General features: G+C 59.3%; 1 protein-coding gene across 1 annotated transcript; it reads left to right on the top strand.

The window, feature by feature from the left end:
• The first annotated feature begins 1,626 nt into the window (after positions 1-1,626).
• On the top strand, positions 1,627-15,830 carry LOC142073896 (adhesion G protein-coupled receptor E3-like). The gene is made up of 16 exons (XM_075134150.1): positions 1,627-1,734; positions 2,541-2,591; positions 2,759-2,902; positions 3,102-3,160; positions 4,207-4,299; positions 5,335-5,497; positions 5,710-5,823; positions 5,986-6,149; positions 9,173-9,343; positions 9,463-9,657; positions 11,067-11,302; positions 11,473-11,539; positions 11,982-12,073; positions 12,188-12,356; positions 12,434-12,529; positions 13,905-15,830. Exons 1-16 carry the CDS (start codon positions 1,704-1,706, stop codon positions 13,956-13,958), a joined length of 1,899 nt encoding a protein of 632 aa, XP_074990251.1. The 5' UTR covers positions 1,627-1,703; the 3' UTR covers positions 13,959-15,830.
• Positions 15,831-17,143: the final 1,313 nt, after the last annotated feature.

The raw sequence follows: 17,143 nt of genomic DNA, 5'->3' as shown, positions 1-17,143 counted from the left end.
GACCCAGACGTCTGGGCAGGGATGAGGCCATGGGGTTGATGTCTCCAGGAAGGGACCCAGACGTCCGGGCAGGGATGAGGCCATGGGGTTGATGTCTCCAGGAAGGGACCCAGACGTCCGGGCAGGGATGAGGCCATGGGGTTGATGTCTCCAGGAAGGGACCCAGACGTCCAGGAAGGGACCCAGACGTCCGGGCAGGGATGAGGCCATGGGGTTGATGTCTCCAGGAAGGGACCCAGACGTCCAGGAAGGGACCCGGTTGTCTGGGCAGGGATGAGGCCATGGGGTTGATGTCTCCAGGAAGGGACCCAGACGTCCAGGAAGGGACCCAGACGTCCCGGCAGGGATGAGGCCATGGGGTTGATGTCTCCAGGAAGGGACCCAGACGTCCGGGCAGGGATGAGGCCATGGGGTTGATGTCTCCAGGAAGGGACCCAGATGTCCAGGAAGGGACCCAGACGTCCGGGCAGGGATGAGGCCATGGGGTTGATGTCTCCAGGAAGGGACCCAGACGTCTGGGCAGGGATGAGACCATGGGGTTGATGTCTCCAGGAAGGGACCCGGATGTCTGGGCAGGGATGAGACCGTGGGGTTGATGTCTCCAGGAAGGGACCCAGGCGTCCGGGCAGGGATGAGACCGTGGGGTTGATGTCTCCAGGAAGGGACCCAGACGTCCAGGAAGGGACCCAGACGTCCGGGCAGGGATGAGGCCATGGGGTTGATGTCTCCAGGAAGGGACCCAGACGTCTGGGCAGGGATGAGACCATGGGGTTGATGTCTCCAGGAAGGGACCCGGATGTCTGGGCAGGGATGAGACCGTGGGGTTGATGTCTCCAGGAAGGGACCCAGACGTCTGGGCAGGGATGAGACCATGGGGTTGATGTCTCCAGGAAGGGACCCGGTTGTCTGGGCAGGGATGAGTCCATGGGGTTGATGTTTCCATGAGGGGACCCAGACGTCCGGGCAGGGATGAGACCGTGGGGTTGATGTCTCCAGGAAGGGACCCGGTTGTCCAGGAAGGACCCAGACGTCTGGGCAGGGATGAGACCATGGGGTTGATGTCTCCAGGAGGGGACCCAGACGTCCAGGAAGGGACCCAGACATCCAGGAAGGGACCCAGACGTCTGGGCAGGGATGAGACCATGGGGTTGATGTCTCCAGGAAGGGACCCAGATGTCCAGGAGGGGACCCAGGCATCCAAGCAGGGATGAGACCATGGAGTTGATGTCTCCAGGAAGGGACCCGGTTGTCTGGGCAGGGATGAGTCCATGGGGTTGATGTTTCCATGAGGGGACCCAGACGTCCGGGCAGGGATGAGACCGTGGGGTTAATGTCTCCAGGAAGAGACCCAGGTGTCCAGAGAGGGGACGTGGAGAAGATTGTAAGGTCACCTTCACTAGGGAGGAACCCAGTTGTCCAGATGGGGATGAGGCCATGGGGTCAACATCTCCAAGAAGGGACCCAGGCACCCGGGCAGAGAACATGGACGAGGTCCCTCCAAGAACAGACCCAGGCGTCCGGGCGGGGGAGCTCCATCACCACTGTTACGTGCCATGAGCAGCCTCAGGCCTCAGCCCACACCGGGGCGGGGGGGGGGGAAGCGGTTTTTGGGGCCGTTCGGTGGTTTTGGGGCCGTTCCGGTGCCACTTCCCCTCTGCCACCAGCGCCGCGGGGCCACCGCGTCCCCTGTCCTGTCTCCTGTCATGGGGTGCCCCCTCGCCGCCTGTCTCTGGGGTGAGTCATGCCCCCTCCCCCCTCAGGGGGTATTTTGGGGTGAAATGGAGGGAAATGGGAAAAGGGAAACTGAGGCAGGGATGGAAGTAGGTCGGGGCTGTAAGAGCTGCCGCCCAAAATGGCCTGAAATCGCCCCAAAATGGGGCTTCTGGAGCTGAGAAGGGGGGTGTCAAGCCCTGAAATGGGAGGTTGAGTCCCTAAATGATGGGTTTGAGCCTGGGGGGTGGAGGTTGAGCCCCCAAAATGGGGTCCTGAGCCCCAAAAAGGGGGGGGTTGAGCCCCCAAAAAGGGGGGGGTTGAGCCCCCAAAAGGGAGGGGTTGATACCTCATGGGGGGGGTTGATACCTCATGGGGGCGATTGAGCCCCCAAAAGAAGGGTTTGAACTTTGAGGGGGGGTGAGCCACAAAAAGGGGGTTCTGAGCTCTCATATGGGTAGCATGAACCCCCAAAAGGAGGGGTTTGATCCCAAAAGGAGGGGTTTGAGCCCCCAAAAGAAGGTTTTGAGCCCTGATGAGGCGTGGAGCCCAAAAAGGGGGTGTTTAACCCCAAAAGGGGAAGGTTGAGCCCTGATGGGGGAAGAATGAGCCCCAAAAGGAGGGCTTGAGCCCCAAAAATTAAGGTTTGACCCCCCCCAAAAGGGGATTTTGAGCACTGATAATGGGGTTTGACCCCCCCAAAAGAAGGGTTGGACCCCCAAAAGTAGGGTTTGAACCCTATGGGGGAGTTGATCCGGGGGGGGTCACTCCTCGAGGGGGGGGTCCACTGGGGTGCTGATGTCCCCCTGTGTCGTGTGTCCCCCCCCCAGTGCTGTGCCACCTCCTGAGCCACCTCCCCCCCACTGAGGGTGACCAGACAGGTGAGTGGGGGGGTCTGGGGGGGGTTTTGGGGGGCTGTGAGGGGTTGGGGGGGGCTGTGAAGGGAGGGGAGCTGGGGGGAATCTGGGGGTCACAGCAGGAGATCGAGGGGGGGGTCAGGCTCAGACCTGGGTCCCTCCAACGTCCCCCCCCCCCATGTCCCCCACAGCGTCCTGTGGTCCCCACTTCTGCTCCATCAACAGCTGCTGCCTGCGTCAGCGGACGGTGGGGTCCCAGAGGGGCCCCTGGGTCTGTGGGTGCCCCCCCGGCATGGCCCCCACCCCCCAAAACTCTTCCATCATCTCCTGCCAGGGTAAGGGGGCAAACACCCCACTTTTACCATTCCCCCCCTTTTTAACCCTTTACCCCCCCCTTTTTAACCCTTTACGCTCCTTTTCCCCCCCATTCTGGGGGTGCTGAGCCCCCCCCCGCGCCACAGGGCAGGATGGGGGCCCCCCCTCCCCAAAAGGCCCCAAACTGCCCCAAATCCGCAGGGTTTAGCCCCAGACCAGAGTCCACCTGTAACATCTCCATCTTGGAGGAGGCCAGGAGGGCGTGCAGGGACCCCAAGGTGGGGGTTTGGGGGGGACAAGGGGGTGTGGGAGCAAAGCGGGGGGGGAGGGATGGAGGGAGGGATGGAAGGACAGAGGGGGGATGGAGGGAGGGACGGATGGAGGGAGGGACAGAGGGACAGACGGATGGACAGAGGGAGGGATGGAGGGAGAGACGGATGGACAGAGGGGGGATGGAGGGGCGGATGGACAGAGGGATGGAGAGAGGGACAGAGGGAGGGATGGAGGGACGGAGGGAGGGATGGAAGGACAGAGGGATGGACAGAGGGGGGATGGAGGGAGGGACAGAGGGACAGATGGATGGACAGAGGGAGGGATGGAGGGACAGATGGATGGTTGGAGGGATGGAGGGACAGACAGATGGACACAGGGAGGGATGGATGGACGGGGGGAGGGATGGGAGGACAGACAGATGGACGGAGGGAGGGAGGGACAGAGGGACAGACGGATGGACAGAGGGAGGGATGGATGGACAGGGGGAGGGATGGGAGGACAGAGGGACAGACGGATGGACAGAGGGAGGGATGGGAGGACAGACAGATGGACGGAGGGAGGGAGGGACAGAGGGACAGACGGATGGACAGAGGGAGGGATGGATGGACAGGGGGAGGGATGGGAGGACAGAGGGACAGACGGATGGACAGAGGGAGGGATGGGAGGACAGACAGATGGACAGAGGGAGGGATGGACAGAGGGACAGACGGATGGACAGAGGGAGGGAGGAACAGGGAGATGGTCGGAGTGAGGGATGGAGGGACAGACGGAGGGAGGATTGGAGGGAGGGAGGGACAGGCAGGTGGACAGAGGGAGGGGTGGGGAACGGAGGGAGGGACAGACGGACGGAGGGAGGGAGGGAGGGACAGAGGGAGATGTGGAGGGACAGGGAGGGAGGGACGGACGCGGAGGGAGGGATGGAGAGAGGGACAGACGGACGGTTGGAGGGACGGAGGGAGGGATGGAGGATGGGGGGCTGGCGGCGGGGAGGAAGGACGGACAGACAGACGCCCGCGGGGTGCGGGTCGATGCTGACACCCCTGCACCCCAGACCCCGCCGGGCGCCGTGTTCTGCACCCAGCTGCAGGGCACCCAGCGGCTCCTGGAGGCCGCCTGCGCCCGGCCCACGGAAAGCAACCTGCAGGTGACGCGGGGGGGCACCCGTGTGTGCCCGGGGCTGGGCGTGTCCGTGTGTCCGTGTGTCCGTGTGCACCCCTACACGTGTGCATCCCATGTCCACCCCCTACACGTGGGTGCATTTCCATGTGCAACCCCAAGCCCAGTCCCTACACATGTGCATCCCATGTCCATCCCCTACACATGTGCATCCCATGTCAATCCCTTACACATGTGCATCCCATGTCCATCCCCTACATGTGTGTGCAAGCCCATGTCCAGCCCTTACACATGTGCGTCCTCCACGTGTCCATGGCCTGTGTCTGTCCTGTATGTGTGTCCCCTACACGTGTGCATTTCTATGTCCATCCCCTACACGTGTCCATGCTCCTGTGCATCCCCTACACGTGTCCATCCCGGTGTCTATCCCTTGCACATGTGTGTGTCCCGTGTCTGTCCCCTACATGTGTCCATACCCACTGTGCGCCCCTACTTGTGTGTATCCCCTATACATGTCCATCCCATGTGCCCCCCTGCACATGTGTGCACCCCTACACGTGTCCATCCCATGTGTATCCCATGCGTGTCCATCCCATGTGCACCCCTGCACACGTGTGCACCCCTACACGTGTCCATCCCGTGTGTATCCCATGCATGTCCATCCCATGTGCACCCCTGCACACGTGTGCACCCCACACATGTCCATCCCGTGTGCACCCCTGCACACATGTGCACCCACGCGTCTCCATCCCATGTGCACCCCTGCACACGTGTGCACTCCTACACGTATCCATCCCGTGTGTATCCCATGCATGTCCATCCCGTGTGCACCCCTGCACACATGTGCATCCCACATGTGTCCATCCCGTGTGTATCCCCGTGTGCACCCCCGCACACGTGTGCACCCACACGTGTCCATCCCCATGTGCACCCCCATCGCCCCGTGCATCCCCATCTGCATCCGTCCCCTGCATCGCCCTCCCCCGTGTGCACCCCCGCACACCTCTGACACACGCGTGTGCCCCGACACACGCGTGTGCTCCCCCTTGACCCCCCCCCCCAGACCGTGCTGGAGCAGCTGCAGACGCAGGCGTTCAAGGGTCTCCACCCCCCCACCACCACCGAAGCCACCGAGCTCTTCCTGCAGAGCACCGAAGCCCTGGTTCTGCAGGCGGCTCTCACGGGTCCTGCCTCCAGCCCCCAAAACTTCAGGACCTCCACTATGGGTATGTCAGCACCCATGGGTGCCCCCAAAGCCCCCCCTGAATCCTTGCAGCACCCCAAAAAGAACCATCGCAACGCCCCCTAAAAGCATTGCAGCGCCTCGAGAACCGGCTTGGTGGCATCGCTGCATCCCTTCCCCGGGCTCTGCGAGAGCACAGTGGCACCCAGGGCAAGCAAAAGACCCCCAAAAAGGCCTTTTTTCACCCCAAATCAGAGGCCACGGTGGAGGTGGTGCATGACAACTGCCCCAAGACCACGTTGGTGCTGGCGGTGGGCGAGGAGAACCTGACCATCAGCTGTCATGAGGTGGTGAGCAACGCCCAGGCAGGTACGGCCACCACGCTGCTGCAAAAACCCCAAAAAGCTCCAAAAAAAACCCAAAAAGCTCCAAAAAAACCCCCAAAAAGCTCCAAAAAAACCCCAAAAAGCTCCAAAAAAACCCCAAATTTGGTATTTTGGGGGTGTTTTTTGGACCCCGTTCTCCGGGCAGGCAAACGTGCAGTGGCCTTCATCGTCTACAAGGAGGTAGAGGAGTTGCTGAGCGGCATCACGGAGCGCCAGGGAAGGCTCAACTCCCGCGTGGTCGGCGGCACCGTGGGGAAACCGGGCGTCACCTTCAACGTCACCTTCAACGTCACCCTGCAGCACCGCACGGTGGGTGCTGGGGGGGGGGCTGCCCCGGGGTTTTGGGGGGGCTGCTGGGGATTTGCACGGGGTGGGGATTTGCACGAGGAAGCACAGCAGGGTTTGTCGCATTAAGTGCGGTGGACCACATTACGGTGGGGTTGGCAACGGACATCACCACGGTGCAAATTTGGAGATGGTGAATTTTGGGGTGAATCCCCATCCCGGGGCAAATTTGGGGTTGGTGCATCCCTGTTCTGATGCAAATTTGGGGTCGGCGCATCCCTGTTTTGGTGCAAATTTGGATTCTCTGCAAATTTGGGGTCGGCGCATCCCTGTCCCAGTGCAAATTTGGATTCTCTGCAAATTTGGGGTCGGTGCAGCCCTGTTCCGGTGCAAATTTGGCTCCTGTGCAAATTTTGGGGTTGGTGCATCCCCATCCTGATGCAAATTCGGACTTGGTGCAGCCCCATCCCTGCGTGAATCTGCATCCTGTGCAAATTCAGTTCCATGCATCCCCACCCTGATGCAAATTCGGGGTTGGTGCATCCCCACCCTGGTGCTAATTCGAATTTGGTGCATCCCTGCCCTGGTACAAGATTCAGCTCATCCCCGTGCTGGTGCAAATTTGGATCCAGTGCAAACTGGGATTCAGTGCATTCCCATCCCAGTGCAAATTTGGATCTGATGCATCTCTGTCCTGGTGCAAATTTGGATCCCGTGCAAATTTGGGGTTGGTGCATCCCCGACTCGGTGCAGATTTGGTTTTGGTGCACCTCCATCCTGGTGGAAATCCAGATCCTGCGCAAATTCAGGGTCGGTGCATCCCCAACCAGCTGCAAATCCAGATCTTGATGCAAATTTGGGATCGCTGCATCCCAATCCTGGTGCGAATTTGGTTTTAGTGCATCTCCATCCTGCTGCAAATTTGGATCCTGTGTAAATCCAGGGTCAGTGCATCCTCATCCCAGTGCAAATTTGGATCTGATGCACCCCTGTCCTGGTGCAAATTTGGATCCCGTGCAAATTTAGGGTTGATGCATCCTCGACTCGGTGCAAATTTGGCTTTGGTGCACCTCCATCCTGGTGGAAATCCAGATCCTGTGCAAATTCAGGCTTGGTGCATCCCCAACCAGGTACAAATCCAGATCTCGGTACAAATTTGGGATCGCTGCATCCCAATCCTGGTGCGAATTTGGATCCTGATGCAAATTTGGTTTTGGTGCATCTCCATCCTGGTGCAAATTTGGATCCCGTGTAAATTTAGGGCTGGTGCATCCCTGTCTCGGTACAAATTTGGTTTCGGTGCATCTCCATCCTGGTGGAAATCTGGATCCTCTGCAAATTTGGGGTTGGTACGTTCCCATCATGGTGCAAATCTGGATTCAGTGCATCCTAATCCTGGTGCAAATTTGGATCCTGGTGCGAATTTGGCATCGCTGCATCCCAATCCTGGTGCAAATTTGGATCCTGGTGCATCCTGATCCTGGTGCAAATTCGGATCCTGGTGCATCCTGATGCAAATTTGGGTTTGGTGCATCCCAATCCTGGTGCAAATTTGAATCCTGGTGCATCCTGATCCTGGTGCAAATTCGGATCCTGGTGCATGCTGGTGCAAATTTGGGTTTGGTGCATCTCAATCCTGCTGCAAATTTGAATCCTGGTGCATCCTGATCCTGGTGCAAATTTGGATCCTGGTGCAAATTTGGGATCGCTGCATCCCAATCCTGGTGCAAATTCGGATCCTGGTGCATCCTGGTGCAATTTTTGGGTTTGGTGCATCCCAATCCTGGTGCAAATTTGGGATCGCTGCATCCCGATCCTGGTGCAAATTCGGATCCTGGTGCATCCTGGTGCAATTTTTGGGTTTGGTGCATCCCAATCCTGGTGCAAATTTGGGATCACTGCATCCCGATCCTGGTGCAAATTCGGATCCTGGTGCATCCTGGTGCAAATTTGGGTTTGGTGCATCCCAATCCTGCTGCAAATTTGGATCCCGTGTAAATCCAGGGTCAGTGCATCCTCATCCCAGTGCAAATTTGGATCTGATGCACCCCTGTCCTGGTGCAAATTTGGATCCCGTGCAAATTTAGGGTTGATGCATCCTCGACTCGGTGCAAATTTGGCTTTGGTGCACCTCCATCCTGGTGGAAATCCAGATCCTGTGCAAATTCAGGGTTGGTGCATCCCCAACCAGGTACAAATCCAGATCTCGGTACCAATTTGGGATCGCTGCATCCCAATCCTGGTGCGAATTTGGATCCTGATGCAAATTTGGTTTTGGTGCATCTCCATCCTGGTGCAAATTTGGATCCCGTGTAAATTTAGGGCTGGTGCATCCCTGTCTCGGTACAAATTTGGTTTCGGTGCATCTCCATCCTGGTGGAAATCTGGATCCTCTGCAAATTTGGGGTTGGTACGTTCCCATCATGGTGCAAATCTGGATTCAGTGCATCCTAATCCTGGTGCAAATTTGGATCCTGGTGCGAATTTGGCATCGCTGCATCCCAATCCTGGTGCAAATTTGAATCCTGGTGCATCCTGATCCTGGTGCAAATTCGGATCCTGGTGCATCCTGATGCAAATTTGGGTTTGGTGCATCCCAATCCTGGTGCAAATTTGGGATCACTGCATCCCAATCCTGGTGCAAATTCGGATCCTGGTGCAAATTTGGGTTTGGTGCATCCCAATTCTGGTGCAAATTTGGGATCGCTGCATCCCAGTCCTGGTGCAAATTCGGATCCTGGTGCATCCTGATGCAAATTTGGGTTTGGTGCATCCCAATTCTGGTGCAAATTTGGGATCGCTGCATCCCAATCCTGGTGCAAATTCGGATCCTGGTGCATCCTGGTGCAAATTTGGGTTTGGTGCATCTCCATCCTGCTGCAAATTCGGATCCCGTGCAAATTCGGCGTCGGCGCATCCCCGTCGCGCTGCAAATTCAAGCCCAGCCCAGCCCCGCCCCGTTCCACACCCAAACCGAGGGCGGGGAGGGGCGGCAGGGCCCCTCCCCGGGGCCGCAGGACGTGCGTCGAGCGGGCCGTGCTCAGCAGGCGCTGCGGGCGGGCGAGGAGCCGCGCTGCGTGTCCTGGCAGGCGGTGGGCACCAAAGGTTGCTGGACGCCCTCGGGTTGCACCCGCGTCGGGGGTGACACCCTTCGCTCCATCTGCGCCTGCACCCACTTCTCCACCTTCGCCATCCTCACCGCCATCCGCCCCATCACGGTAAGATCCCGTTTGCACCCTTAAAATACCCATTTTTGGGGGTGTTTTCTTCCTTCCCGCATGGTTGCGTGTGGCCGGATGGGACTCGCGTGATGTCACGCGTGTGATGTCGCCCATAGGAGAGCTGGGCGCTGACGGTGGTGACCTACGTGGGGATGTCAGTGTCGCTGGTCTGCCTCTTCCTCGCCATCATCACCTTCCTCCTGTGCCGCTCGCTTTGGAGTGTCAGCGTCACCCTCCACCTGCAGCTCAGCATCTGCCTCTTCGCTGCTGACCTCCTCTTCCTCGTGGCCGTGACCCACACTGCCAACCGGGTACGGGCTCCTCGGGGTCTCCTTGAGCATCTTGGGGCCTTCAGGGGCTCCTCGGGGTCTCCTTGAGCCTCCTTGGGATCTCCACAGGCTCCTCGGGGTCTCCTTGAGCCTCCTTGGGGTCTCCACAGGCTCCTCGGGGTCTCCTTGAGCCTCCTTGGGGTCTCCACAGGCTCCTCAGGGTCTCCTTGAGCCTCCTTTGGGTCTCCACAGGCTCCTCGGGGTCTCCTTGAGCATCTTGGAGCCTTCAGGGGCTCCTCAGGGGGTCCTTGAGCCTCCTTTGGGCCTCCACAGACTCCTCAGGGTGTCCTTGAGCCTCCTTGGGGTCTCCACGAGGTCCTCAGGGTCTCCTTGAGCCTCCTTGGGGTCTCCACGAGGTCCTCAGGGTCTCCTTGAGCCTCCTTGGGGTCTCCACGAGGTCCTCAGGGTCTCCTTGAGCCTCCGTGGGGTCTCCACGAGGTCCTCAGGGTCTCCTTGAGCCTCCTTGGGGTCTCCACGAGGTCCTCAGGGTCTCCTTGAGCCTCCTTGGGGTCTCCACGAGGTCCTCAGGGTCTCCTTGAGCCTCCGTGGGGTCTCCACGAGGTCCTCAGGGTCTCCTTGAGCCTCCTTGGGGTCTCCACGAGGTCCTCAGGGTCTCCTTTGAGCCTCCTTGGGGTCTCCACAGGCTCCGCAGGGTCTCCTTGAGCCTCCTTGGGGTCTCCACAGGCTCCGCAGGGTCTCCTTCAGCATCTTGGGGCCATCAGGGGCTCCTCAGCATCTCATTTTGCTCCTCTGGGTCTCCACGAGGTCTTTGGGGCCTCCTCAAGCTCCCCAATGACCTTCTCGAGGTCCTTGAGGAGCTTGTGGGGAAAAGGACCCAGGGTCATGGCTCTTGGCTGTAGCCTCTACCCTGATAGCTCCGGCAGACCTTCTGCTGGGGGTCCCATCTCACGCTGGGTGGGCGCAAGCACCTGGATTATGGGATAACTGAGGTTGGAAGGTTTGGTCCAATCCCAACTCAAAGCAGGTCCAAATAGTTGAGGTTCTTCAAAGTTGTTGGTTCCCTTCTTGCTCTGGGTGGGTGTCAGCACCCAGAATTACAGGATAAATGAGGTTGAACAGGATGTTTGGAGGTCTCCAGACCAATCTCCACTCGAAGTGGGTCCAACTAGTTGAGGTTCCTCAAGGCTCTTGGGTCCCTTCTTTCTTTGGGTGGGTGGAGCCAACTGAATTATGGGATAGCTCAGCTTGGAAGAGACCTTTGGGCGTCTCCAGTCTGCCCCCAGCCCAAAGCATCTCCACTTCCTTGAGATTCCTTGAGGCCACGTTGGGGTGTGTGGAACATCTCCAAGTGCTGGAGATGCCACCACCTCCCTGGGCCACACTGTGGTGACACTGGGGAGCCCAACACGGTCTCGATGTCCCCCATCCAGCTGGTGTGCGCCATCACGGCGGGCTTCCTCCACTACCTCTTCCTCGCCTGCTTCGCCTGGATGTTCCTGGAGGGTTTGCATCTCTTCCTCACCGTCAGGAACCTACGTGTCCTCAACTACACCAGCGCCAGTCGCTTCAGGAAAAGATACATCTACCCCGTGGGCTACGGCACGCCGGCCATCGTGGTGGCCATCTCTGCCGCTGTCCATCCTGACGGTTACGGCACTGAGCACTAGTGAGTCCCACCAGCACCCAGGCTGGGGTCAACCAAGTTGGGGTGGGATCATCAATGGAGAACATCACGCGTTTTGCTTAAATCACCCCCAAAAAAAGACGCCACGGCATCCAGACGCGGGGATTTTGGGGATTTTGGGGTCTACTTCCCTTTTTTTCCTCCCTTTTTAGCTGCTGGCTGAGCATGGAGGGAGGCTTCATCTGGAGTTTCCTCGGTCCCGTCTGTGTCATCATCCTGGTGGGTGTCCTGTCGCTAAAAGGAGGCGGAGGGGAAAAAATTGGGAGAAAAAAAGAGCAAATTTAGACTTACCTTTAAGAACAGCATTAGCCAAACGCCCCAGGGGCTGGGTGCACTCGGCAGAGGTCGCGCCACGGTGCGTGAATGATTTTTATTTTTTTTTTTGCACCGTTGGCCCCTTTTCCACCTCAAATTTATGATGGCGGCCACGGCTCCCCCCCCATCCAGGCCCCAAATTGAGGAATTTTAGAGATTCGCATAAAAAGAGCAAATTCACGTGTATATTTACAGATGGTGTTAAGCAAACAGCCCGTGGACTAGGTGCGCTCGGCGAAGGTCACGCCAGGGTGCACGGTTTTGCATCAGTGACCCTTTTCCACCCCAAATTTATGCCCCGTGGACCCTGTCTTGCAAAATGATGGGTTTTCTGCTTTCCGCCCAGGTTAATTTGCTATTTTTTCTCACCACCCTCTGGATTCTACGGGATAAACTCTCCTCCCTCAACGCTGATGTCACAGCCTTAAAAACCACCCGGTGGGTTTTTGCGTCAGCGGGAAACGCGTTGGGTTTTTTGGGGGCGGGGGGAGGAGGAAAAACATCTGGGATGGGTTTTGGGTGAAAAAAAGAGGAAAATGAGTGTTCCGTCAGGCTGATGACATTCAAGGCGCTGGCGCACGTCTGCATCCTGGGTTGCACCTGGGCTCTGGGCTTGCTGCAGGCGCAGGGGGACAATATAGCGGTGGCCTTCGTCTTCACCATCATCAACAGTCTACAGGGAGCCTTCATCTTCCTCGTGCACTGTGTCCTCAACCGGCAGGTACCACGGGGGGGGGGGGACCCAGGTGTGGGAGGGGACAGGGACACTCAGGACACGACTGTGGGTGCCGTCCACAGGTGACAGAGCAGTACCGGCGCTGGTTTAGGGTGCTGAGGCAACAAGCGCACCCCCCTGAGATGCCCACCACGGAGATACGTGTCACCTATGTCACGGTAAGGGCACCCAAACGCCTGGGTCCCTGTGGGGTGCTGGGGGGGCACCTGGGTCCCCATGGGGTGCTGGGGGGGCACCCAAACGCCTGGGTCCCCGTGGGGTGCTGGGGGGGCACCTGGGTCCCCATGGGGTGCTGGGGGGGCACCCAAACGCCTGGGTCCCCGTGAGGTGCTGGGGGGCACCTGGGTCCCCCTGGGGTGCTGGGCGGGCACCCAAACGCCTGGGTCCCCGTGGGGTGCTGGGTGGGCTCCCAAATGCCTGGGTCCCCGTGGGGTGCTGGGGGGGCACCCAAACGCCTGGGTCCCCGTGGGGTGCTGGGGGGGCACCTGGGTCCCTGTGGGGTGCTGAGGGGGCACCCAAACGCCTGGGTCCCTGTGGGGTGCTGGGTGGGCACCCGGGTCCCCGTGGGGTGCTGGGCGGGCACCCAAATGCCTGGGTCCCCGTGGGGTGCTGGGGGGGCACCTGGGTCCCCGTGGGGTGCTGGGGGGGCACCCAAACGCCTGGGTCCCCGTGGGGTGCTGGGGGGGCACCCAAACGCCTGGGTCCCTGTGGGGTGCTGGGTGGGCACCCGGGTCCCCGTGGGGTGCTGGGGGGGCACCCAAACGCCTGGGTCCCCGTGGGGTGCTGGGGGGGCACCCGGGTCCCCGTGGGGTGCTGGGGGGGCACCCAAACACCTGGGTCCCCGTGGGGTGCTGGGTGGGCACCCGGGTCCCCGTGGGGTGCTGGGGGGGCACCCAAACACCTGGGTCCTAGTGGGGTGCTGGGGGGGCATCCAGGTCCCCCTGGGGTGCTGGGTGGGCTCCCAAATGCCTGGGTCCCCATGGGGTGCTGGGGGGGCACCTGGGTCCCCATGGGGTGCTGGGGGGGCACCCAAACGCCTGGGTCCCCGTGGGGTGCTGGGGGGGCACCCGGGTCCCCGTGGGGTGCTGGGGGGGCACCCAAACGCCTGGGTCCCTGTGGGGTGCTGGGGGGGCACCCAGGTCCCCCTGGGGGTGCTGGGTGGGTTCCCAAATGCCTGGGTCCCCATGGGGTGCTGGGTGGGCACCCGGGTCCCCGTGGGGTGCTGGGTGGGCACCTGGGTCCCTGTGGGGTGCTGGGTGGGCACCCAAACACCTGGGTCCCCGTGGGGTGCTGGGTGGGCACCTGGGTCCCTGTGGGGTGCTGGGTGGGCACCCGGGTCCCCGTGGGGTGCTGGGTGGGCACCCAAACACCTGGGTCCTCTGGTTGCCACCAAAAGGAGGTGGGGGCCAGGGGTGGCGCGGGGGAGGCTGCCTGGATCCCTGGGTCCCCCCAGGGCATCTGGCAAGAAACCACCAGAAACTCTGCCCCATTTTGTCCTCGTTTCACCCCAGCGTGGCCCCTTTTCACCCCCAGGAAGGGGAGGGGCCGCCCAGCCACAGCGCCGAGGGCTGCATGTGGGAGAAGTGACAGTGGGTGCCCCCCCGGGACCCACCCGTTTCTGGCACATTTGCTCCATTTCCAGCAGTTTTCCAGCACATCCGACCCATTTCCAGCGTATTTCCTGCAGCTCCAACCCCTTTTTCCCAGTTTTCCTGCTGACTTGACCCATTTCCAGCATTTTTTTTTTTTTTTTTTTTCCTGCTGAACAACCTGGTTTTAGCATTTTCCCCACAGGTCCGACCTCTTTCCAGCGTTTTACCTGCAAAACAACCCGTTTACGGCATTTTTCCTGCGTATCTGGCCCATTTTCCAGAATTTTCCCCAAGAAATGACCAATTCCCAGCATTTTCCCCTAGAATCAATCCGTATCCAGCTGCTTCCCCCCAGGATCGAACAATTCCCTGCATTTTCCTGTGAAACAACCGTTTTCCAGAATTTTTCCTGAAGGATCTGACCCATTTCTCGTATTTTCCCCGAAGAACAACCAATTCCCAGGATTTTTCCTGCAGATTTGACCCATTTTCCAGAATTTTCCCCAAGAAATGACCAATTTCCAGCATTTTCCCCTAGAATCAATCCGTATCCAGCTGCTTCCCCCCAGGATCGAACAATTCCCTGCGTTTTCCTGTGAAACAGCCATTTTCCAGCATTTTTCCTGCAGGATCTGACCCATTTCTCGTATTTTCCCCGAAGAACAACCAATTCCCAGGATTTTTCCTGCAGATTTGACCCATTTTCCAGAATTTTCCCCAAGAAATGACCAATTTCCAGCATTTTCCCCTAGAATCAATCCGTATCCAGCTGCTTCCCCCCAGGATCGAACAATTCCCTGCGTTTTCCTGTGAAACAACCGTTTTCCAGCATTTTTCCTGCAGGATCTGACCCATTTCTCGTATTTTCCCCGAAGAACAACCAATTCCCAGCATTTTTCCTGCAGATTTGACCCATTTTCAGCATTTTCTCCAAGAAACGACCGATTTCCAGCGTTTTCCCCCAAGACTGAGCCACTTCCAGCGCTTTTCCTTGGAACAACCCGTTTCCAGCATTTTTCCTGTGGTTTTGACCCATTTCCAGCATTTTTCCTGCAGATTTCACCCGTTTCCACCATTTGCTCTAAGAAACGACCAGTTTCCATCATTTTTCCGTGGAACGCCTCGTTTCCAGCATTTTTTCCTGCAGATCTGACCCGTTTCCAGCATTTTCTCCAGGGATCGACTAATTTTCAGCATTTTTCCTCAACGCTTGACCCGTTTCCCGCGTTTTTCCGTGGAACGACCAGTTTTCCCGCATTTTTCCATGGAACGACCCGTTTCCCCGCATTTTTCCGTGGAACGATCCGTTTCCCCGCATTTTTCCGTGGAACGACCCGTTTCCCCGCATTTTTCCATGGAACGACCCGTTTCCCTGCGTTTTTCCGTGGAACGATCCATTTCCCGCATTTTTCCATGGAACGACCCGTTTCCCCGCGTTTTTCCATGGAACGATCCATTTCCCCGCATTTTTCCATGGAATGACCCGTTTCCCCGCATTTTTCCATGGAACGATCCATTTCCCGCATTTTTCCGTGGAACGACCCGTTTCCCCGCATTTTTCCATGGAACGACCCATTTCCCTGCGTTTTTCCATGGAACGATCCATTTCCCGCATTTTTCCGTGGAACGACCCCTTTCCCCGCGTTTTTCCGTGGAACGATCCATTTCCCGCATTTTTCCACGGAATGACCCATTTCCCGCATTTTTCCAGCAGTTTTGCCTCGTTTTTCCAGCTGCTTCCCTCCACGATCGCCCCATTTCCGGCATTTTCCTGCAGAACGACCCGTTTCCGGCGTGTTTTCCCCCGGGATCACTCCGTTTCTGGCCTGCGGGTTTTTTGGGCTGAAAAAAGCTGATTAAAGGCGCGTGGCTCGTCCCCGAGGAGTCGGGCTGGATGCGGCCGGGGGTGGGGGACCCCTGGGCCCACCTGGGGGTCCGGGGAGGGGGCCCGGATCCACTTGGGGGTCTGGCATCCACTCCAAGGGGGGGCGTGGCCTCCCCACCCACCCCACAAGGCACAGCGGCAGGAGGGGGTGGGGCCTTGAGCCAGTCAAGCCCTGCCTCCCTTCCCCCAGAAGCCAATTAGCTTCCTGCCTGCTCCTGATTGACAGGGCCTGGCAGCCCATGGTGCTGAGTGTGTGTCTTCCCGCCCCCAAATGCCAGAGAGGTGCCTGATTGGTGCGAGGTGGGAGCTGGGCGGTGCCAGGAGGCGGGAGTGTGTGGGGGGGGCCTATCATGCGGTGGGGCGGGCTGAACAGTGGTGGTGCCAGCCAATGGGCAGCGGTGGCCCTGGGAGGAGGTGCTAAGTGGAAAACCCGCCCCCCAGAGCACAGAGAAGGTGGTGGTTGGCTGTGAGCTGAGATGGGCAGCGTGGCTCAGCCAATGGGGCGTCGAGGGAGGCTGAGGAGGCTCCTGAGGAGAGGTGAGGGGGAATGGCGGCACTCCAGTGCCCTCCCAGTATCCCCCAGTGCTGGGACTGGGCTGTCTCCCTGTCCCAGTGCCCTCCCAGTATCCCCCAGTGCTGGGACTGGGCTGTCTCCCTGTCCCAGTGCCCTCCCAGTACTCCCCCAGTGCTGGGACTGGGCTGTCTCCCTGTCCCAGTGCCCTCCCAGTATCCCCCAGTGCTGGGACTGGGCTGTCTCCCTGTCCCAGTGCCCTCCCAGTACTCCCCCAGTGCTGGGACTGGGCTGTCTCCCTGTCCCAGTGCCCTCCCAGTATCCCCCAGTGCTGGGACTGGGCTGTCTCCCTGTCCCAGTGCCCTCCCAGTATCCCCCAGTGCTGGGACTGGGCTGTCTCCCTGTCCCAGTGCCCTCCCAGTACCCCCTCAATGCTGGGACTGGGCTGTCTCCCTGCCCCAGTGCTCCCAGTAACCTCCCAGTGCTCTCCAGGTACCTCCCAGACCAGTGTTTCCACTGTTCCCAGTACCCTCCTCTCAGCCCTAGAGCCCCCAGTGCCTTCCCAGTAACCCCCAGTCTGTGTTTCCAGTACCCCCCCAGCCTAGTTCCCCAGCGCTCCCAGTACCCCTTAGCCCCAGTGCTCCCAGTAACCCCCAGTCTCCATCACCAGAGCCTACAGAGCCCATGATGCCCGTATAAGCAGGGCCCACGCCCCTCCCAGCCCATTTCCCTGCTAGAAATGGGTATTTTGGTTAAATCACAAATTCTTATTGAGGGCAGAAGC

This window comes from Calonectris borealis, chromosome 31 (genome assembly GCF_964195595.1).
Source record: "Calonectris borealis chromosome 31, bCalBor7.hap1.2, whole genome shotgun sequence".
Lineage (NCBI taxonomy): Eukaryota > Metazoa > Chordata > Aves > Procellariiformes > Procellariidae > Calonectris > Calonectris borealis.
The sequence above is the reverse complement of the archived record's forward strand: the minus strand, read 5'-3'. Positions and strand labels throughout refer to the sequence as shown.

What these genes read in the sequence shown, in the direction of transcription:
- LOC142073896 (XM_075134150.1), top strand. Translation starts at nt 1,704, where the DNA reads ATGGGGTGCCCCCTCGCCGCCTGTCTCTGGG. An exon ending in TCACCCTGCAGCACCGCACG is followed by an intron (nt 6,150 to 9,172) that starts GTGGGTGCTGGG and finishes CGTGCTCAGCAG; the next exon opens with GCGCTGCGGGCGGGCGAGGA. An exon ending in GGTTACGGCACTGAGCACTA is followed by an intron (nt 11,303 to 11,472) that starts GTGAGTCCCACC and finishes CTCCCTTTTTAG; the next exon opens with CTGCTGGCTGAGCATGGAGG.